This window comes from Hoplias malabaricus, chromosome 3 (assembly GCF_029633855.1).
Source record: "Hoplias malabaricus isolate fHopMal1 chromosome 3, fHopMal1.hap1, whole genome shotgun sequence".
In the NCBI taxonomy this organism is placed as follows: domain Eukaryota; kingdom Metazoa; phylum Chordata; class Actinopteri; order Characiformes; family Erythrinidae; genus Hoplias; species Hoplias malabaricus.
In genome coordinates, this window is record NC_089802.1 from 73,311,764 (window position 1) to 73,334,287 (window position 22,524).

The 22,524-nt window shown below is 40.9% G+C and overlaps 5 protein-coding genes across 6 annotated transcripts; 3 read left to right on the forward strand and 2 right to left on the reverse strand.

Annotated features, from left to right (window-relative positions):
- Window positions 1-1,531: 1,531 nt before the first annotated feature.
- On the reverse strand, window positions 1,532-2,566 carry LOC136690993 (gamma-crystallin M3-like). The gene is made up of 3 exons (XM_066663172.1): window positions 2,555-2,566; window positions 2,140-2,382; window positions 1,532-1,804 (listed from the first exon to the last, which is right to left on the reverse strand). The coding sequence occupies exons 1-3, from the start codon at window positions 2,564-2,566 to the stop codon at window positions 1,532-1,534; spliced, it is 528 nt and encodes a 175-aa protein (XP_066519269.1).
- Window positions 2,567-4,307: 1,741 nt separating this feature from the next.
- On the forward strand, window positions 4,308-5,852 carry LOC136692658 (gamma-crystallin M3-like). 2 transcript variants are annotated; one of them, XM_066666230.1, is made up of 3 exons: window positions 4,308-4,316; window positions 4,608-4,856; window positions 5,577-5,852. In XM_066666230.1, exons 1-3 carry the CDS (start codon window positions 4,308-4,310, stop codon window positions 5,850-5,852), a joined length of 534 nt encoding a protein of 177 aa, XP_066522327.1. The 2 variants fall into 2 exon arrangements, with proteins under 2 accessions (XP_066522327.1, XP_066522326.1); XM_066666229.1 differs by lacking the exon at window positions 4,308-4,316 and having other exon boundaries at window positions 4,593-4,856.
- Window positions 5,853-7,838: 1,986 nt separating this feature from the next.
- Window positions 7,839-9,340, reverse strand: LOC136691508 (gamma-crystallin M3-like). The gene is made up of 3 exons (XM_066664068.1): window positions 9,332-9,340; window positions 8,513-8,770; window positions 7,839-8,117 (listed from the first exon to the last, which is right to left on the reverse strand). The coding sequence occupies exons 1-3, from the start codon at window positions 9,338-9,340 to the stop codon at window positions 7,839-7,841; spliced, it is 546 nt and encodes a 181-aa protein (XP_066520165.1).
- A 1,193-nt stretch (window positions 9,341-10,533) lies between these two features.
- On the forward strand, window positions 10,534-13,416 carry LOC136692660 (gamma-crystallin M2-like). The gene is made up of 3 exons (XM_066666231.1): window positions 10,534-10,542; window positions 11,107-11,349; window positions 13,101-13,416. Exons 1-3 carry the CDS (start codon window positions 10,534-10,536, stop codon window positions 13,374-13,376), a joined length of 528 nt encoding a protein of 175 aa, XP_066522328.1. The 3' UTR covers window positions 13,377-13,416.
- A 3,977-nt stretch (window positions 13,417-17,393) lies between these two features.
- On the forward strand, window positions 17,394-19,373 carry LOC136691901 (gamma-crystallin M2-like). Its single transcript, XM_066664826.1, has 3 exons — window positions 17,394-17,411; window positions 17,733-17,975; window positions 19,101-19,373. The coding sequence occupies exons 1-3, from the start codon at window positions 17,394-17,396 to the stop codon at window positions 19,371-19,373; spliced, it is 534 nt and encodes a 177-aa protein (XP_066520923.1).
- Window positions 19,374-22,524: the final 3,151 nt, after the last annotated feature.

The following is a 22,524-nucleotide window of genomic DNA, read 5'->3' on the forward strand; positions in this document are numbered from 1 at the left end:
TCACTGTCTGTAAGGAGGTTGGTGTGTCTTCCCTGCATCTGTGTGGGTTTTCCAACCACAGTCAAAAACACATGTGAGTAGAGTGATGGCCCGTGTGTGAGTGTGTACATGATCAGATGAATGTGTGATGTTCTACAATACAGTGAAGTTTATTCTGTGTGGTTCCACTATGACAGTGATCAGATAGATGTGAATAGATGAATGGTGGCCAGTAGGGGGCCTGCAGGAAGAAAGACTTGTTTAGTGTAGTGCTGTCCCTCTTAGGCACCCACTACACAGCATAGTTTCATAGTTTCAAACCCCAAAACAACTGATCCGACCACTCATTATCAAGATTTTCATGTTTGGCAGCATTCCACCTTAACACCAGGCATTAGAGGCACACTGACTGACAGTTCTAGACTCTTTTAGACTAACAGACCATACTGCTTTGTTAATATTTGAATGTGTGCGTCTGAATTTGTAGGGCATTTTGTCCCATGCAGAAATTGAAATATGTGACTGGTACAGCTTATTAATTTTTATGCATATGTGCAGCCAAAACACAATGCTATGGCCATGTGTTTTCATCAGTGTTGGGGTGAGATTATTTCACTGTAAATACAACAATGTAAATACAATACAGTAACAAATTAAACATTGTTACTGGTTTATTAGGTATTACTCATTCACCAATCAGTCATTACATTAGGACCACCTCGTTTCTACACTCACTGTTCATTCACTCAGCTCCACTGACCCTACAGGAGCACTTTGTAGTTGCATACAATTATAGACCATAGTCCAGCTGTTGCTCTGCATACTTGATTTGCGCCCTTCCTCCTTGTTCTTCAATAGTCTGGAGCCCACAGACCACCACAGAGCACTGCAGTGACCCTGACATAGTGGTGGTGTGTAAGTGTGTGTTACATTGCTACATGTGGATCAGACACAACAGTGCTGCTGGAGTTTTTCTATCTTGCCTTTTTTATTCATTGTTATTTTTAGTTTGCTTGAGACCCAGATCCTGTGCGTCCATATCTGGACTTATAGTTGTAATAACTTTCTTTACTGATATCTTCCAGAGCATGCAGCAATTGCTTGTTGAGACATTCCAGCCAAAGGGAAGATCATATTCATGATTAGATTCAGCAGGTCTGGCATTAATCAAGAATGAGTGTTTATTGAGTAATTTCACACCTATTTTATTAACGTATGCACTGAAGAATTTTGCAATTCCTAAGAATAAAGCAGATAAAGCCCCCATATTTTTGAATACATTTTATTATCTGCAATTATTTCCAGCAAAAAATTAGTTCCAGCACAAGTGGCATATTGTGACCAATGTTGTTACTTAGCAACCAGTCATCAGCGGAAAGATACAGGTGAAAAAACGTGATGTTATCAGATATAACGACACAGAAAACTTTTCAACCAAATAGACTGGGCGGTTATATATGCAGTAAATATATTTTCCAATTAGCCTTTTTTCCCATTCCACTTTTATGAACATCTACTTTCAGAATTTATTAAAATCTCTTCTTGGCAGTCTTTAATAATCCATGATTCGCCTGATGGAATGGAACCGCATGCTGTCGAGGACCATGTCTCTAAAGCTTCTGTACTCTCCAGGCCTCAGGTACACCATCCTGCCCCCGTAGCGTGGCTGCTCATACATCAGCCAATGGCCATCAATCACATTGCAGGACAACATATTGGTCAGGCTGTATTTGTCCTGGATGGATTCGCAGTCGTCCATCAGCTCAGACATCTGCCCTCCAAAGTTCTCACCCTCATAGATCTTCATTTTGTAGGAACCTTTGTGCTTTAAGGAGAGCAAATTAGGAACAATGGTAATCAAAACAATGACAGGGAGAGATCATTTTGATCTCTTATTGAATGAGAGTTGGCAAGTCAGGAGGATGGCATCTGTTCTTGAAACATAAATGGGACTGGTGAAGAAGCTTGAAGGAGAATTTGTAAGTTCTAAACACCCATTGCCTTGCTTTTCATGGGTATACATAGCCCCACCAAGTTTATAGTAATTCTGATGCTACTACATTGCATACAATGACATTAGACAAGTGCAGATTACTTACAACTGCTCAGGTATTCAACAAAGCCTTCACAAAGCTGTAAGTTGTGCATGTTGGTGCTTACCATAGGGATCATTCTGCAGGATCTGATGCAGTCATTGAAGCCCATCAAGTGCTGGTACTCAGGATACTCTCCCTTCCGCAAGAGGTACTGCCGACCAACAAAGTTGGGATGATCATACACCACAAAGATGCCACTCTCCACTCGGACAGATTGGCAGCGACTCAAGTGGGAATTCAGCTCTGAACAATCACTGTTGCATTCATACGATCGACCCTGGAAGTCGCGATCCTCGTAGAATATTATCTGGACAAAGCAGAACTACTCAGTCAAACAATATAATGGTAATAAAGACAGTAAATTAAAGCTTAAGAACGTATGTGATAAGGATCTGATTTCTTGAAAACATTTGAACTTCCTTGTCCTCATTTTCCCCTAAGAAATAAATAATGGTCAGTTTGCGTCTTCTTTGTGTTACCTTTCCGTTCATGGCTGTTGTTATTTTGATTGGTGCTGTTCTCCCTCCTGTCCCCTTTTTATGCCTAATGCAGCCATCGAAGCATCAATGGTTCAATTGTATAAATTCCTTAGTCAGCAATGGAGCCTCAGACCTGCTGGTAGTGTACATCAAGGCAACACACCAAAACTAAAATCGTTTAACATTACAAAAGAGAATTAAACCAGTTTGTCCAATGACAAATTCCAAATCTGAACAATGGTCACAGCGATATTCAGGACAGTGCAAATTAAAATTGTGACGTTGCAGAAGCTCATGCAAAACTAGGGTGATCGTTCTGATCATTTAGTCCCAGAAACTTTGTAAATCCTCCAACTGTATCACACAAATATGTAGCACAAAGGCTGAGAAGCATTAGAAGATACAAGTAAACTCTTGAATTGCAGTTATTAATTGCATTTAGTCTGATGTTTCGACACGTGGGAGGATGTAGTAAATAGTGTAAATTTGTATATCCACTACAAAAACAATAGAAAAAGTACAGTTCTATCTAAATAATCAGCACATGGGCTATAAATAGCATACTAGAGGACCATACGTAATAACTGGTGTAATTTTAGCTGTGATCACTGTCATCGTGCTCTTTAATAGGCATTTGTTCAAGACACATTGAGTCACTGCTGCAACATGGCACCTCTGACGTTACATGAACCTTAAGAAAATGCAGACTTTATGGTTATTTTCATATAACTACCCCTTAGAATCAATTTAATGTTAAAAGTCCATGTGTTTTGAGACATTCACAAGTTTTTTTGCAGTCATACCCACGTTAGGTCACATCTATTATGTGTATCACACTTGCCTTGTTTGTTTATTAGCTAGCACTAGGTTAGCTGGGTATTTTTTATGAAATTTTTATGAAATTTGAAACTGTGCTCATTTTGGTTGAAAGTGAAAACATGAGCCAAAAAACATGAATCCAAATAAAGAAAAAACTACTTTAGCCACCTAGCTAAAAATAAGCATTTTGGGAGGGAATATAAAGCACTGAAGGAATGCATTTGGCCTAATATCATTCATCACCACTTCTAGATAATTATAAGATTTCCCATAACTTTGCTTTCTATTGTATTAGCAAGTGAGCAGTCATATTTATATCCATTATGTGTGGCTAGTCCCACTGTAATCTGTTTTTCTTAGTTGTGTCTGGGCTGTGGTACATGGTATGAATAAACAATTTCTGCTACTTATAAACAAGACATAATCACTTAGCATGTGATAACAATGACAAAGTGTTTAATAATTATGGCCAACTATCTCATAATAAAGACTTGGTTAGGAGGAAATGCTAGGACATCAGTATGAGATGGTAAGTCATATATTTTCTGACATGCCATTCAATAATATGAGTTTTTATTTAATAACAGGCCATTTTATGGAAAATAAATTTATATTCTTTTTCAAGAGGGGTTCAATCATCAAGTTCACTAAATATAACCCTGTAGCTTTGCATTCAGTTCAGTTTATCTGTATAGTTTCAGTGCTTATGTTTTATTGTGCACACTGCAGTGCAGCCTCTGAATGGACACTACAGTCTGAATTGCTTACATTGTCACATAATTTCCATATAGGTCCATTGACTTTTACAATATAGAGTGTTGACTCAGGGGTTCTATTCAGTGAGCACCGTGATTAACCATTGAGCTATAAAAGCACGAAGCACACGTACAGTTTAACAATTCGACATTAGGATTTACAGTACATTGCCGTGACCATGGGCAGGGTAAGAGACAACATTATTTTTTTGATCTGAGTTATAATGTGTTGATAAGCTTCCACAGATTCTCTTTATGCTGAATTTATACACTGTGGCTGTTGGTAGAATAAACTTATATTTGATGATATTTAGAATTGCTCCAAAATAAAATCAAAGCTGTTTATATATATATTTAACTTTAATAAACATGATATTATGCCAGTGGTGTCAGAACTTCCTGTGAAATTACTTTTGAGGATATGAGGTTTGTCCCAGTGACGAATGTGTTTCTGAATATTAAACATGTTCCGTTTTCAGATTATTTTCTACGAGGACAGGAACTTTCAGGGTCGCTCTTATGAGACCAGCAGTGACTGTGCTGAGCTGACCTCCTATTTGAGCCGCTGTAACTCCTGTCGAGTGGAGAGTGGCTGCTTCATGGTCTACGAAAGGCCAAACTTCATGGGTCACCAGATGCTAGCACGGAGAGGAGAGTACCCTGATAACCAGAGACTGATGGGAACGAACATGAGTGACTGCATCCGCTCCTGCAGAATGATCCCAATGGTATTATATATATATATATATATGTGTGTATCTAAAAAGCTAATATGTGCTGTAAATATCCAACTAGGGCGGCACAGTGGTGCAGCTCCAGAGACCTGGAGGTTGTGGGATGAAATCCCACTCTGGGTGACTGTCTGTGAGGAGTGTGGTGTGTTCTCCCTGTGTCTGTGTGGGTTTCCTCCGGGTGACTGTCTGTGAGGAGTGTGGTGTGTTCTCTCTGTGTCTGCGTGGGTTTCCTCCAGGTGACTGTCTGTGAGGAGTGTGGTGTGTTCTCTCCGTGCCCGTGTGGGTTTCCTCCGGGTGACTGTCTGTGAGGAGTGTGGTGTGTTCTCCCTGTGTCTGCGTGGGTTTCCTCCGGGTGCTCTGGTTTCCTCCCACAGTCCAAAAGCACAGGTCGGTAGGTGGATTGGCGACTCAAAAGTGTCCGAAGGTGTGAGTGTGTGTCACCCTGTGAAGGACTGATGCACTCTTCAGGGTGTGTTTCTGCCTCGTGCCCAGTGATTCCGGGTAGGCTCCGGACCCACCATGACCCTGAACTGGATAAGTTCTTACAGACAATGAATGAACAAATGAATATCCAGCTAACTTTGTTTATTTTTGCTTAAAAGAGTTATACATGATCCAATTATTGGACATTAACGAACTGGTCAGATTACTGAGGACAAGTCCATTTATAAACGTCAGATACTCAAATTTATTCTGTGTTTTTGTCTGAATTAGCATCGTGGCCCCTTCAGAATGAGGATCTATGAAAGGGAGAACTTCGGTGGTCAGATGCATGAGATGATGGACGACTGCGATTCCTTCATGGAGCGTTACCGCATGTCCGATATCCAGTCCTGCCACGTGATGGATGGCCACTGGCTGATGTACGAGCAGCCCCACTACAGAGGCAGGATGGTGTACCTGAGGCCTGGAGAGTACAGGAACTTCAGAGATATGGGAATGAGCTCCATGAGGTTCAGCTCCATGAGACGTATCATGGAGTCCTGTTAGTGCTATTAATTTCAATTAAATAAAATACATTCCCTTTTCAAACACTTTGGTTTTCTTTTATTACTTGTTAAACTGGTGACATAATATAAACTGAGTTGAGTTACCAACCATTTGTTTACTCTGAGTTCCCAGCCAACACATCCATACGAGACCCCTATGGGCAGTGCAGCTGGGTACCAGAATATTTTGTGCATGGGTAGCCCCACAAATGAATGCTCTCCTGTTTCAATGAACCCAGGGTGGGTTAAACATATGGCCTTTCTGGGCTGTATACAACCCACATATGTAGAGAGTTACTGCTGTCACATGTCCTTGTACAAACACACCCCGAGCCCCTGCCCATCTTGATTCCAGCCAGATCCTCATTTTCAGCACATACAAATGGAGAATCTCATAGAACCACACTGATGCTGCTGTCAAGTCATTAGAGAAATATCATATTTATGACATGACATACTTAACTACTAATGAAAATTTCCTGGTAAGCTTCAACTTTCCATAGTAGTGTCATTAAAAATCCACAATGCTACTCATCAGTGAGCACAGAGAGCTGAATATTTTCTTTCACATTCTCTCTATTTCTTTGCAATAATGCAAAGCACATTTTGTTTTTGACTCAAACAACTTGAACATATATATACTGTACAAAATACAATACTGTCATAAGTGAGCCCTTCAAGGATGTCCCTGAAGACAACATGAAAATAGAATAACTGCATATACAGGGGTTGGACAATGAAACTGAAACACCTGGTTTCAGACCACAATAGTTTATTAGTGTGGTGTAGGGCCTCCTTTTGCGGCCAATACAGCGTCAGTTCGTCTTGGGAATGACATACAAGTCCTGCACAGTGGTCAGAGGGATTTGAAGCCATTCTTCTTGCAGGATAGTGGCCAGGTCTCTACGTGATGCTGGTGGAGGAAAAAGTTTCCTGACTCGCTCCTCCAAAACACCCCACAGTGGCTCAATAATATTTAGATCTGGTGACTGTGCAGGCCATGGGAGATGTTCAACTTCACTTTCATGTTCATCAAACCAATCTTTCAACAGTCTTGCTGTGTGTATTGGTGCATTGTCGTCCTGATACACGCCACCGCCTTCAGGAAACAGTGTTTGAACCATTGGATGCACATGGTCTTACTGGTGCAATGTGCAGTTATTGAAGATTGGCCACCGGGCTGCTCCAATTTAGCAGTGAAACCTCCCACACTACAATGACAGGTGTTTCAGTTTCATTGTCTAACCCCTGTATTTATATGCATTAGATGTTTTAAATAAATTCAGTTCATATCGTTATGTGTATCAACTGCTGCACAGAATTTATAGAATATCAGAAATAATACCAGGAACTGTTCATTAAAGCGCTTGTATTTCCTTTACAAAGAATGAATGAACGAATTGCAAGGTGGAATGCAGGAAATTTGAAAAATGATGCTAATGTGTGACATGGTGCTGTTCGACCAGGTGTTGCTAATTTATTTTTTTTTTTTTCAAAATAGATATGAAAATGTACAGAAAATTTCTAATACTTATGATAGATAGCTAGAATTAAGATGTTTGTCGTCCTCTGGGTCCATGTACATGAGGCTAACAAAATAACTCTCATTCATAGCTAAAAATTAATTGCTAACCATGTTAGCATTTTTGGGTGAAATATTCCTCTGGACAACATTTAGCTGCTAAGTGTTTTACCGGCACTAAAATAATAAACAAAGAATATTAAAGAGCAAAAGAATTCAAAATGTAAACCTTAAATATTGTTTGCCTTTGTTTGGTGGTTAAATTACTGCTAAATTTCTGGCCTGAAAGATTAAGAAACTCTTAAGACTCAATATTGAGTTGATCTTCTGGTGGATGACGGAAGCTAAAGTCTGAAAAAGGAATGAGGTTCTTTCTTTGTGAGTGTATGACAATTATATAAAAATACACAAAAACAAAAGTAGAGGAATTTGAAAATTTATTGGTCTAAATTTTGTTCATACACATTAATTGCAGGACTCCACGATACGTCTCATGGAGCTGAACCTCATGGAGCTCATTCCCATGTCTCTGAAGTTCCTGTACTCTCCAGGCCTCAGGTACACCATCCTGCCTCTGTAGTGGGGCTGCTCATACATCAGCCAGTGGCCATCCATCACGTGGCAGGACTGGATATCGGACATGCGGTAACGCTCCATGAAGGAATCACAGTCGTCCATCATCTCATGCATCTGACCACCGAAGTTCTCCCTCTCATAGATCCTCATTCTGAAGGGGCCATGGTGCTGAAAGTTTGAGAGAGAATTTTTAAGTATGTAAAGCATCATACAACCCAACCACACGAGTTTACGTAAGCATGAAGTATCTCATATCTGGAGATATCAAGCAGATAAGCTTAATTCTAGCAGAAGAGCAGATTGACACTGGCCTAAAATTAATGCCCAGTGTAGCAAAGTAGAAAAAACTATACAGTAGAATTAGATCAACAAAACAAATGTCTTTCCCACTGTGTGCAAATTACATGATGAAAATGCTCCAAAATTACTGCTTATTGTCTCTATTCAAGTAACCATTTTGGAGAGGCTAGAAATTTGGTCTAAATTCAAATAAGCCTTAATTTCATTCTGGGAAACTGGCCCTAAAGTTTCATTGACCCTTTGATGACTGCCAAGTGTCCTACCTGAGGGATCATACGGCAGGATCTGATGGAATCCATCATACCCATGCGCTGGTAGTCAGAATACTCGCCCCTCCTCAGAAAGTACTGATTTCCCATGAAATTGGAGCGATCATAGACCATGAAGCAGCCGTTTTCGACTCTGCAGGAGTTGCAGCGGCTCAGGTAGGAGGTCAGCTCCGCACAGTCACTGCTGGTCTCATAGGAGCGACCCTGGAAGTTCCTTTCCTCGTAGAAGATAATCTGGTCGATCAGATCATACTTGGTCAATGTATCACATAGACAGTGTTAGCAATAATATGAACACATGGCGTTTTATTTGACGACAGACATCCTTTCCATGTGAAATGACTTTGCTTTTGATTGTGAGAAAAATAAGCACTTCCTCTTACCTGTTGTAACAAAACAAGAATTTGAAGACAAAGGTCAGCTGGCATTTTCAGGTGCTGTTAAACTTGTATGCTTAATATTTACATTTAATTAAGTGTATTTGGAAATGGTGTTCAATCTTTTGCAGTTGACAGCATCCTCTATGACAGAGGCCATCACTTCTCTTCAAGCCCTGAAAGGCCAGAGTCCAACAAATTTGGATGATTTCCCTGCTCTAACACTAAGCCTAGTTACTAGTTCCAGGCTTAAATCAGGTGTATTTGAATAGGGAAAGGACCGATATCTGCTCACCTGTCTATGACCCCTGCTCTGTGGAACATCAATAAACTTTAAAACTAAACTTAATAACTTCCCAAATGCACAAAATCACGACTGCACTGTGGTTGTCCAGCATTATCTGGAGTTGACTGGTGTATAAACATGCTGACTTACCTTGCCCATGGTTGATTCTGCGCTGGGATGATGTCCAACAGGCCGTGGTCCACCGTAGCTTTTATACTTGATAGGCTTTGCAATGGCTTTTTGTTATTCAAATAGCCAAACCTGATGAATAAGCAGGTTGGTCTTTTCTGTTAATTTCTGTCTCTATCGCAGGCTTCCAGCTGCAGGAGCTGCAGTGTTCTGGATGCAGGCCATTGCTGCTGCCGCCATCCAACAGCCACTAGTGTAAATTGCTTATTAATTCTTTTTAGACAATGTAGAAGGGTTTATTTGTTCAATAAAATATAAAACATGCTGGTTGAGAGGTTGTTTAACTAGAGATGTTGATCGCTGTGGTGCTGGGAGGCAAGAAGAATATACCCTTACTTTAATAAAGTTGCACCCCACTACAGTTAAGCCAAAGGGAAGAAGCACATGATGCCACTTTCCAACAGAAAAAAAGTAGACGGTTTCTATATTAAGCTTTAAATAAATTGTAAGTGTTAATGAATGTTATCAGCATCATTTCCAACAGCTATGAGACAGCCATTGTAACCATTGTCACCATACCATACCAACCAAGTGTCGTGGTGGAACGTCAACACTCTGAGGTGGGATGTCGGGGTCATTTTTTGGACTGGGGCTAAAGTGACTCAGCTCACATAAAGAATGGCACATATCATCACGCACATGTCAGATGAACACAGTAGTGCACTCTTGTGTTTGAATAAAAACAATCACCATATTTCCATATTTCACGTGCAAGCATGAAAGCAAATGTGATTTCTGAGATTGCAAATAATCCTGGGTTTAAAAGATACAAATTGAATTTGATTCAAATTGATACAAATTGAAATTGAAATTGAATTAGTCAAACTAGGATGATACCTACATTGACCCCTTTCTGAAAGGCCTAAGAGACAAAGACAGCCTCCTGGATGGAAACTTAAAGGTCTATTGGTGTGGTTTACAGTAGCATTATGGATGACTGGCCTTACGCCTTTATACTATCCACTACAGTGCACTGCCAATTGTTTAATTCAGAGTCATTAAATTGGAACAAAGGGAAATCAAACTTGAACAAATCACTTTGCTGATATGCAAATCGATGTAATTTAGCTAACAATCACTTTGCCATCATCTGCACATTTTGTTTACTATAAATACGTTCCCGTCCGTGCAGGGGTTGGACAAGGAGCTTCAGCAGAGCAAGCATGGGCAAGGTCAGTGAAGTCCAGCTTATGTGCAGCTTCAGGAGGATTACAGGCGTGTTGACACTAGCTTTAGTTTCTTTTGTTTTAGTTTTAAAAGTCGACAACATGTTGAAGTTTACAATATTGTGTTTGATTATCAATAAGATCTAACATTTTAATTAAATTGCACATGCTTACAGTTTGGCTGGTGTAGCATAGTGGATAACCCATGCTTTGTAATAAGAAGAATAGGATTCAATTCCCTGCACCGGAATTCTCTTACAATCCTAAAGAGATTAAAAAAAATGTGGTGTTAGGAATCTTGCCCAAAGATAGGCATATCCCTAGATGCACCTATGCACCCTGTTTTAGTGTAAATGTATGTAATAGAAGCAAAGACCTTGGTCCAGTTCTTTTCTCAGACAAATAAGCTGCCATATTAAGGCTAATGCCTAGCGACTGTTCACTGCCAGTCATGTACACTTCAAGGTTTAAATGGATTTTTATGATGGGAATTCCTGAGAGAAAATCTTGTGACTCCTCTCTCTTTGTCTCTCTCTCTTTCATTCTCTCTCTCTCTCTCTCTGCTGCCAGATCACATTCTTTGAGGAGAAAAACTTCCAAGGCCGTTGCTATGAGACCAGCAGCGACTGCACAGACCTGCTCTCTTTCTTCAGCCGCTGTAACTCTGTCCGAGTGGAGAGTGGCTGTTGGGTGCTGTATGAAAAACCCAGCTGCAAGGGCTACCAGTACATCCTGAGTCCCGGGGACTATGCTGACCCCCAGCAGTGGATGGCCTTTAACGACAGCCTCCGGTCCTGTCGCTGCATCAAAAACGTAAGCGATGCTGAAAAATGCTGAATCATTTATTATTTTTTAATAAAACAATGTATGTATTAAAAAGCTCTTTAGTTTAGTTTAACCATGACTTAAAACAGTGTACGTCTGTATTTAACTCTCAGTGTAGACTATTTCATGTAGAAAGTGGCAAAATATTAAAAAATGCCTCTTGAATCTTTTCTCCGGGAAATGTTATTGTTTAAAAAAAAATTCACATTCTCTGAAGAGGCCAATGGCAGAATCCAACTGGAATCAGATGACAGTTTCTTTTTATATAAAAAAAAAGTAATCATCAGATTTATAGGTTTGGCCATTTTTTAAAACCAGCATCTGATTAAATTTTTTCTGATTATGCTCCAAAAGAATAGAAAGCTTAGGATATATTGGGTCACTCTGCTGCTGCGTTTCCATTTTATTCATTTTGCTACAATTTTCCATAATGCTAACGCAGCTGGATGCAGTCGAAATTTGTATATGTATCAGCATCTGCACTAAAGAATATGCACATTATAAATATGATCATTTATATCAACTCATATTGGTGCTTCTCAAGCTACAAATGGTTAACTACAGTAATATTTGAATAAATGTTTGGAATGTAGGACCAAGGTTCTGCACCAGCAATCAGTCACACTCAGTGATGATTCTTCTTCATGCTGCTGACACCTAATGGCCTGGATGATTCTGTACTAAGCCTATTTTAAACACGGCTATCCCCACTCTATGGGACATTTATTCATTCATTATCTGTAACCGCTTATCCAGTTCAGGGTTGTGGTGGATCCAGAGCCTACCTGGAATCACTGGGTGCAAGGCAGGAATACACCCTGGAGGGGTCGCCAGTCCTTCACAGGGCGACACACACTTACACATTCACTCACACACTCACACCTACGGACACTATTGAGTCGCCAATCCACCTACCAACGTGTGTTTTTGGACTGTGGGAGTAAACCGGAGCACCCGGAGGAAACCCACGCAGACACAGGGAGAACACACCAAACTCCTCATAGACAGTCACCCGGAGGAAACCCACGCAGACACAGGGAGAACACACCAACTCCTCACAGACAGTCACCCGGAGGAAACCCACGCAGACACAAGGAGAACACACCAAACTCCTCACAGACAGTCACCCGGAGGAAACCCACGCAGACACAGGGAGAACACACCAACTCCTCACAGACAGTCACCCGGAGGAAACCCACGCAGACACAAGGAGAACACACCAAACTCCTCACAGACAGTCACCCGGAGGAAACCCACGCAGACACAGGGAGAACACACCACACTCCTCACAGACAGTCACCCGGAAGAAACCCACGCAGACACAAGGAGAACACACCAAACTCCTCACAGACAGTCACTCAGAGGAAACCCACGCAGACACAGGGAGAATACACCACACTCCTCACAGACAGTCACCCGGAGGAAACCCACACAGACACAGGGAGAACACACCACACTCCTCATAGACAGTCACCCGGAAGAAACCCACGCAGACACAAGGAGAAGACACCACACTCCTCACAGACAGTCACCCGGAGGAAACCCACGCAGACACAGGGAGAACACACCAAACTCCTCACAGACAGTCACCCGGAGCGGGAATCGAACCCACATCCTCCAGGTCCCTGGAGCTGTGTGACTGCGACACCTACCTGCTGCACCCCCTGCCGCCCTGAAACAACAAATAATCACTTTCCTAATAATAGTTTATTATAATGGTGTTATGGTTTTGTCTGCAGGTCTATGGGAACACTTGGAGGCTGAGGCTGTATGAAAGAACCGATTTCGGAGGTCAGATGGTGGAATGCACTGAGGATTGCCCTTCCGTCCAAGAGGCCTTCAAGTTCCGGGAGGTCTTCTCCTGTGTGGTGCTGCAAGGCGCCTGGGTGTTTTATGAGCTTCCAGGCTACAGAGGGCACCAGTACTTTATTGAGCGCGGGGATTACAGGAAGTACACAGACTGGGCAGCACCAAACCCAGTGCTGGGGTCCTTCAGCAGAATCACAGAGTTTTAAAAGGGTTCAAAATGTAGCCCAGGCATCAACCACACAATCAGAGAAATAAAGCAAGAGCTCAAATATAAACATTGATTGTGGCGACTCTTTATTCCATTTTCCAAGTCGTGTAAATGGGAAGCAGTCCTTAAAGAGTGTTTAGGTTTCAATAAGCCTGGGTTTCAAAGATCATAACATGAAAATCAATGTCAAATATTTGTGTGTGTGGGTGTGAATTTATTCTTATTTTTATTTTTTATTTAAATATGTTGTGATATTACTTCCTAAAAACAGGTTTGATTCTTACAAAGAGAAAGGCATGAACTAAAATATAACTTGGTTTAAATGCAATACTATGTACATCCCATAATAAATCCCACAATAAAATTAAAAAGCATTAAACTGAACTGAAACGGAAACTACACTGTAGACCACACAAGAAATGTGAGGTCCATTGGCTTAATTTCTCAGAAAAAAAATAAAAACAATCAGGAGACTTCAGCTAACAATTCTTTCCATTTAATCTTTGTTTAGGAGAATCTTCACATATGAGAAGATATTACCCTCCCACCCCCGATTTTAGAGTGAGGGGAACGTTGTGTATTTGAAACCACATTAAAAGATCTTTTCACTGAAAACTGTCCTGTCAAGAGGGCCCTAAAATATGAACTGTTTTATAAATACAAATCTAAGTTGATGGCTGGCAGGTGGTATTGGGCCATATCCATGGATTTCCTGCCTAGACTGTCACACTCTGAGTTGGCGGTGAAAGGATTCAACACATGGGCTGCAGTAACATGTCAGAGTGGATGAAGATAGCAGCTCACTGAAAGACTAAATGGTGTCTAACAGAGCCCAATGTACTTATACTAGTGGTGTGTAGTAGGGATGGGGAGATTCACCGATTCACATCGGTGGTTCGGCACACATGTCTGCGATGCGACTGCACCGGTAGATTCAAGTTGCATCGGGTTTAATTTGCGGGCGAATTTACGGTGCATCTCCTCTAGCCTTTTTGCATCGGCAAATACCATGGTTAAATCGGGTGTTTTGTTTTGCAGTATTAGTTCCTTATTGTAACGTATTTTCTGAGTCAACGTATTTTTTTATTGATTTCTTTTTTTTCTGAGGCAACATAAATGCACCATCGTGTCCTCAGGCACGGACTCAAGCACGCAGACGTACACAACAAAAATGGAAGGAAACGAGAGCATTAGCAACGACAAAGAGATATTTAATGCACCAAAAAAGACACACAAATCAAACGTGTGACCATATTTTGGGTTTTTTTAAGCGAGGTGGTCAACTTAACAAGATGCACTCAATCTGCAAGCAATGCCGTGGGGCTATAAAATACGTTAGTAGCACGACAAACCTGGTGACGGCACGACGGCATGGTGTGGAGTAGCAGATAAGTCTAGCAGACAATAGTATGTGTTGCAAATCATAATTTTCTCTATGCATATTTTTAATACTGCACTTTTGAAAACTGTTCATCTTATATGTTTTATACATTTGTATAAATATAGACGGAGAATATAACTGAGTAATTCAACTGAATAAAATGTAATTCTCTGTCTGAATGTATTGAATTATGGATTTTTTATATTATGTATTGGTTTTACTCCATTGAAAACAACCAGATGCATACATCCCTCAGATTGTTACAGAGAGTAAAGCAGAATTGTGCTATTGAGTTAAGAAAACTGATGGGTTAGGCTAATACATCCTCAAACCTCAACTAACTGTATTGAATGATTACTTATAAAACCAAATCCTCTTATAATTAAGTCATATCGTTATCAAATCATTTTTGAATCGCATTGTATCCTGAACAGGGTTGATTTGTATCGCATCGTATCGACAAGGGTTTTCAGTGTATCGCAATTATATCGTATCGGTGGCAGTGTATCGAGATGCGTATCGAATCGACATTAGTGGTGAAGATATACATCCTTAGTGTGTAGTTATTAGTAAGTTTATTATTATTAATTATTATTATTACTCATAATAACAGAACACACCCTAGCAGCAAGATTTTGTAGAGACACTACATATAGCATAATTGTGCAGCTGTGCTTTTATGTGCTGTGTGTTTTACCTTTTTATCTTATATTTAATTGTACTTTTGTGATAATTTTTCATGTTTACACTGGGCTCAAAGTCTCAAAGAAATCCTTCTGATTCCTTGGAATATTCTGATGATGTGCATGGAAGGGGGGAGAGGGCTTAAAAATCTATGTAACCATTTATGGGTGAATGTTTTTATACTTTATTATTTGTTAGCGTTTATATTGTTTGCTTGTCCTTGACCTATCCATGCTGATGCACCAATAGCCATAAACTGGACAACCCACCACTCATCCCTCACCCCCCATCCCCCCAACAGTAGTTCATTCATTCATTCATTATCTGTAAGCGCTTATCCAGTTCATGGTCGCGTGGGTCCAGAGCCTACCTGGAATCATTGGGCGCAAGGTACACCCCGGAGGGGGCGCCAGTCCTTCACAGGGCAACACACACACATTCACTCACACACACACACTCACACCTACTGACACTTTTGAGTCGCCAAACCACCTACCAACGTGTGTTTTTGGACTGTGGGAGGAAACCGGATCACCCGGAGGAAACCCACGCAGACACAGAGAGAACACACAAACTCCTCACCGACAGTCACCTGGAGGAAACCCATGCAGACACAGGGAGAACACATCACACTCCTCACAGACAGTCACTCCAGAGGAAACCCATGCAGACACAGGGAGAACACACCACACTCCTCACAGACAGTCACCCGGAGGAAACCCACGCTGACACAGGGAGAACACACCACACTCCTCACAGACAGTCACTCCAGAGGAAACCCATGCAGACACAGGGAGAACACACCACACTCCTCACAGACAGTCACCCGGAGGAAACCCATGCAGACACAGGGAGAACACACCACACTCCTCACAGACAGTCACCCGGAGGAAACCCACGCTGACACAGGGAGAACACACCACACTCCTCACAGACAGTCACTCCAGAGGAAACCCATGCAGACACAGGGAGAACACACCACACTCCTCACAGACAGTCACCCAGAGTGGGAATCGAACCCACAACCCCCTGGAGCTGTGTGACTGCGACACTACCTGCTGCACCACCGTGCCGCCCTCCATAGTAGTGTTAAATTGTAAAAAGATTGCCAAAAAAACAACGAGGCTGATCATAGTATAAATACTTTGTCTGTATTGTTTTCATTCATATTCAGGCGTTATTTTTTTTCTTTTTGTACTTTCACTGTATTGTCCTCTATTGGAATTGGATTTGAGGCTTGTGTATGGCTTATTTAGCAAAGTTAACCTATTCTACTGCATATAAGTGACTAAAGAACTAATGAAATCAACCACCCAAATGTTATATTGCTGTTGCTGCACCCAAAAAGTGGCATTAACCTTGAGACTAACAATACATTAAATTTTTTCTGCAGTGTCTATTAATCTATTCAATGCATCTCATATGCATCTTGCAAATCAAATTACAATGCAAAGAAAACAAGCAAAAACACATCTCCATGCTAAAGCACGTTTTTGATGAAGGACATGCACCAAAAATGCAAAAAAACACACTTTTTCCTGCAAACTCTGTGCCTCTGTTTGTGTATTTTAAAAGCACCTGATGATGGAAATGGCAAATCCATAGAGTTCAGCAGTGCTGCAGAGGCACCATGTGCTGGGAGCAATTTAATCTGATAAATAAATCTCTTCTGGAATCGAGCAGAGTGAGATCAGAAGGTCAGCGTCTATACAATGGGCATTAAACTTCGCATAAAGCCATGTACTTTAAAACAAACGCAGCATCAGCTATTGTGAGGATGTTAATGGCGGCTCATTTAAATGACAATCATTCTACTGGCAATGCATTTCAATGTCCTACATATATAAATCTCTCTGTGTGCCAGTCTCAACACTGCTTTATGCGACAGAGTGAATTTGATCCATTTTAATTTTTGTTCTATCAAATTACCAAAGAAAAACAGAGCCAGCCATGGACCGTATTGGGAAGGTATGTGATCAAAGCTGTGGAGAAATGTTAAAATCAACAAAGCTTTACCATTTGGGTTAATTGAGGCTATCTTTGGCGGTTACTTCATGTATAAATTTCATCCATATGCAAATCTTGAACAGACATTAAATATGTTCCATGAATTATCCTTTTTATTGTATCATGTGTCATTATGTTAATCAATACAACTTATACTTTTAAGCATTTCTTTACATGTACAGATTATTTTACATGAAGATGCACTGTATGAATAAAGATATCTCTGTACACTGTATTTGAACAGAATATATATGATTTTTTCTGTCTTGTGATTGTGTACAGATTGTATTCTACGAAGACAGGAACTTCCAGGGCCGTTGTTTTGAGTGCAGTAGTGACTGTCCCGAGCTGAGTTCACACTTCAGCCGCTGTAACTCCATCCGTGTGGAGAGTGGAGCGTGGGTGCTGTATGAAAGACCCAATTATATGGGCTCTCAGTATATTCTGACCAGAGGGGAGTATCCTGAGTACCAGCGCTGGATGGGATACAATGATACTATACGCTCCTGCCGCATCATCCGTCTTGTGAGTGTGCCTTAACAAACATGTTGAATATTAAATATATGTAAAGCATTTTGTCCCTGTCCCAAAATTCAAGACCTATATTAAGGCTGATCCTATTATTTTCATTTACTATTGACATTACATTATCTATGGGTCTGTTTCCTGAGAAACACTGTAAATTGCAGTTGTTGTTTTCAAGTAATGTAGAGTAATTTCCAGTGAGCACAAAGACATTTAAAAAACACTAACAGGAAGACTTTGGGGGTGTCCATTAGACAACAAACTTAGACAAAGGGTCAACGTTTTTAATGTGTATTTTCACGGCAGCTTTCACTGCGCTTTAGAACATGGAAACATGACAAGACTTGGAATATAGAAACTATGGGTGCAAAGGGTGCAGCTTAAAGCAGATGAATGCACTCGCCAACAAGGAATTAAAAAAAAGATATTTGGATATGGTATAGTGTGGGTAGAGTGGCCTAAGTCCATGCTCCAGTAGATGTATTTTTAATTAAAAAGGGCCAATCAGCTCACTGCTAAAGCTCCAGGCAGGAAAGACTTACATTTTCGTGGAGATGTGTGCCAAAATAGGCCAAATGTTTTAGTTTTGATTTTATAGGATTCTCCTCATTCACATTCATTCATTCATTATCTGTAACCCTTATCCAATTCAGGGTCGCGGTGGGTCCGCGAGCCTACCTGGAATCATTGGGCGCAAGGCGGGAATACACCCTGGAGGGGGCGCCAGTCCTTCACAGGGCAACACACACACTCACACATTCACTCACACACTCACACCTACGGACACTTTTTTTTAAGTCGCCAATTCACCTACCAACGTGTGTTTTTGGACTGTGGGAGGAAACCGGAGCACCCGGAGGAAACCCACGCGGACACAGGGAGAACACACCAACTCCTCACAGACAGTCACCCGGAGCGGGAATCAAACCTACAACCTCCAGGTCCCTGGAGCTGTGTGACTGCGACACCTACCTGCTGCACCACCGTGCCGCCCTATTCACATTCATAAGAGCCTAATTTTAGATGATCTAATATCTAAAATGGCCACAGAGCGAACTCTGTAATTACCCACCCGTGCCAGATAACCTGACCTCTCTCCCTATGCTCTTTCCTGTCCTGTTCCAGACGTCTGGACCCCATCATATCCGTGTCTACGAGCGTCCCGATTTTGTGGGTCAGATGATGGAGTTCAGCGACGATAGTCCTTCCCTGCTGGACCGTTTCGGTTTCCGTGAGGTCCACTCCTGCAAGGTTATGGATGGTGCTTGGGTCTTCTTCGAACAGGCCAACTACAGAGGGAGGCAGTACCTGCTGGAGAGGGGCGAGTACCGACGCTTCAGCGAATGGGGTGCTATGCATCCCACTGTGGCCTCCATTCGCCGTGTGCAGGACTACTGAACCTCATCATGCTTACACTGCTAATGCTAACCAAAAATAAAACCACCATGAGTGTGTAAGCTCCAACATATACCTCATCCCTTTCTTTGCCATATTGCCATTTTTATACCTCTCTGAATTACTTAAGTACATTTGGTCACTTGAAAATATATTTATAACTCTAATAATATCGTAGCATGTCATTATTATGATTTTCTATGACTACAAAGTAGAAAATAAATCATAATTATGGGACAGTAAATCAGTATTATGAAAAGCTAAGTAATTATGAGGTCATAATGAGATACGTAGTCATAATAATAAAAAAGGTAGTTGTAATTTTAAGGTGCTCTTCCATATTAATGAGACAGGATGTCGTTAAAAAAGAGTGAAAGGCAAAGTCACATGTTTTGCGCAGGGCCATTCAAGGATTGTGGAAGTCTCATGGCCTTCTTACGTACACTAACACATTCACTGACTACTATCTACATTTCAGACAAATGTAAATAAGATTTTATAGAACTCTGAGAGCAATTTTAAATCAGGTCAGTGTTTACTGTGATTTGGTCCCTTTGGTCACAATAAAACTAGAGGCAAACAATGCTAAAAACTGCAATTTAATAAAAAATAATACTCTGGATAATATGGATGATCACTGTAGGTGATAGGGCTTGGCAAGTCAAGCTTGCAGCCATACTCAGTTTCCTGTTCTAAGTACTGTATTAGGCACATACTGAGACATGACTACACAAAATGGTGATAAAAACAGTTCCAAAATGCATAGTGTTTTATTGTATACATTTGAAAACAATGTTCACGTGAAAAAATGTATTAATATACAACAATTTGTGATGTGAACATGTCACAGTAGTTGAATGCAGCATTGGGAGTCTGGCCCAGGGGTGTTGTGTGGTGGGCAATGATGTTACCCACTACACTATAAAACTAGTACTGTACATGCAGTTTAGGCCCCATGTAAACAAGAACACTCTCTCATGAAACAGCTCGATGATTCCAAACATCAGTGCGGCTTGTCACGATGTGTGTGTGATGTGGAGGTTATTTGGGGTGATTGCACTCTGCCTGTGTGGGTTTGTGTATGCACGTATACAGAGAGCAGGTGTTTGTCAATGGGCATGGCTAAACCCTGAGACAAAAGCCCTCTGATCCATGCTGATGATTCAGGAGGATTTGCCAACGAGTTTCCACACAGTACCAGCACGGCATACAGGAGCGCTGAGGTGGCAGCCGATGCCAGACTGTGCTGGAAAAAATAAATAAATAAAATAAATAAATAAATAAAGATGTTTTTTTTTAATTTAATCACCTTATCAGAGTGGAGAGTGAATGCACAAAAACAATAAACAAAGCCAATAAAAGCCATAAACCCAGGTGGGCCTCACTTTGAAGCTGCCACTCAATGCTGGATGCAATTGGCACCAGGGCACCACAATGCAACATTAAATTCAGTGCTGTGCAGCCTGTATGACCTTTATAACCTTTAAAAATTATTTATAACAAGAGTTTGATATATTTGTACTTTCCTTGCAGCCTGACTGAGACATTACTACACAAAAATGGCCTACTAGCCCCCAAACTTTACATAGCGCAGTTTCTGCAGTGCTCAGCTCAGAGTAGCAATGACAAAGACCCTGTTCTCCCCTATTACACCTCAGTGGAGCATCAGAATGCTTTGGATATGTAATTGTAAGGTAAATTACTACTTAGTGTTACTTTATTTAGCACAATTCTTGCTTATTGGAATTGTCTGTTCTCAACATCAGGTTTTTACTGTTCTACTGCTTACATATAGTGACCACACTCACATGTAATGGCACCAGTAACACTTTCTGTCTTCTCAATTAAAATTTTCCTTCCACCTTTAATTATCTAGAAATTACACTCATTCATTGTTGGGGCCACAATGACCTAAAGGTTAAGAGGACTTAAGAGGACCTGTCACTCGTTCTTTCCCCTGAATCAACTGAAGAAATGTGTGTGTGTGTGTGTTCACTGCCACATTTGGGTTAAATACAGAGTCCACACTTTCACAGAAAATGTTTATATTTTCCTGTTTCATGTTCCTGGTTTCTTATTCAAATTGTTCACACAAACTACAGTAAGTTGCATCGTGGTGAAGTATGAGAGTTTAATGTCTAGATTTGTGTTATATATTTTAGTAAAATAAATACATAAATAATTCCATGTTACTTTAGCAATATTTTGGGCCCCTGGAGGCCCCAATAACCCTTGACCTCTGACCTGGTAAATGACCCGTGTCCATTATGGCGGTTTAAACTGTAATTTCCGCGAACACAAGATGGCGCTGCACTACTGTTGCACTGAGCGGCACCAGAGCGCCACAATAAACGTACCACAACTTTTATTTCATATAAAACTAACAGGATCCTTCAATAGAATGCGATTTAAGGTTCTTCAGTATTTACACACGTACTTATTGTCAATCAACTGTATCCTGCTTTGAGAAAAACAAAGTTTATTGTGCAAATAACGATCCGTATTGATTTCAACTTGATTTCAATTGAGATGTGGCTCCTTAACTGGAAGTGTAAATACAGTATAATAGCCCTGGGCATATTACTGAATGAATACAATACATTGTGGCGATACAGTGCTGTGTAAATACAGTAGTCTGTTCATAAAGGCTTGTGTAAGGTGACTACAGTAATGCAGATATGCTGCATGCATTAGTATTGCCATTAGTATGTGCAGTGCTTTCTGCTTGCATCGGTCGGGTGTGTGTGTGTGTGTGTGTGTATGAGTGTGTATCCTTGAACAGTTGGCTGGGCACACACTGAGGCGAGAGGGTGAAAATGTGATGATTCACTGCACATTCCTCGTATCAGCAGCCCCACTTTCTCTCTCTCACACACACACACACACTGAAACCTCAGTACAGTAGTCTCTAGAAAAGATCTCATACGTGCACTAGTAAAAGTATAAAGGCAGTCCTTCTGATGGTAAATCCAAGTAGTTTGGCATGTCTACTTTGTGGTGAGTTTATTTGCTCAGGCTTAAGAGGGGCATAGAAAAGCCTCTAGAATAGAGCTAGACCTTTTACCTGTGGGACACCAGTGGTGGAGCAACATTCATTACTTAGTACGTGGCCTTCCTAATACTTATGTGGCTGAACAAAATCAATTCCTCACAG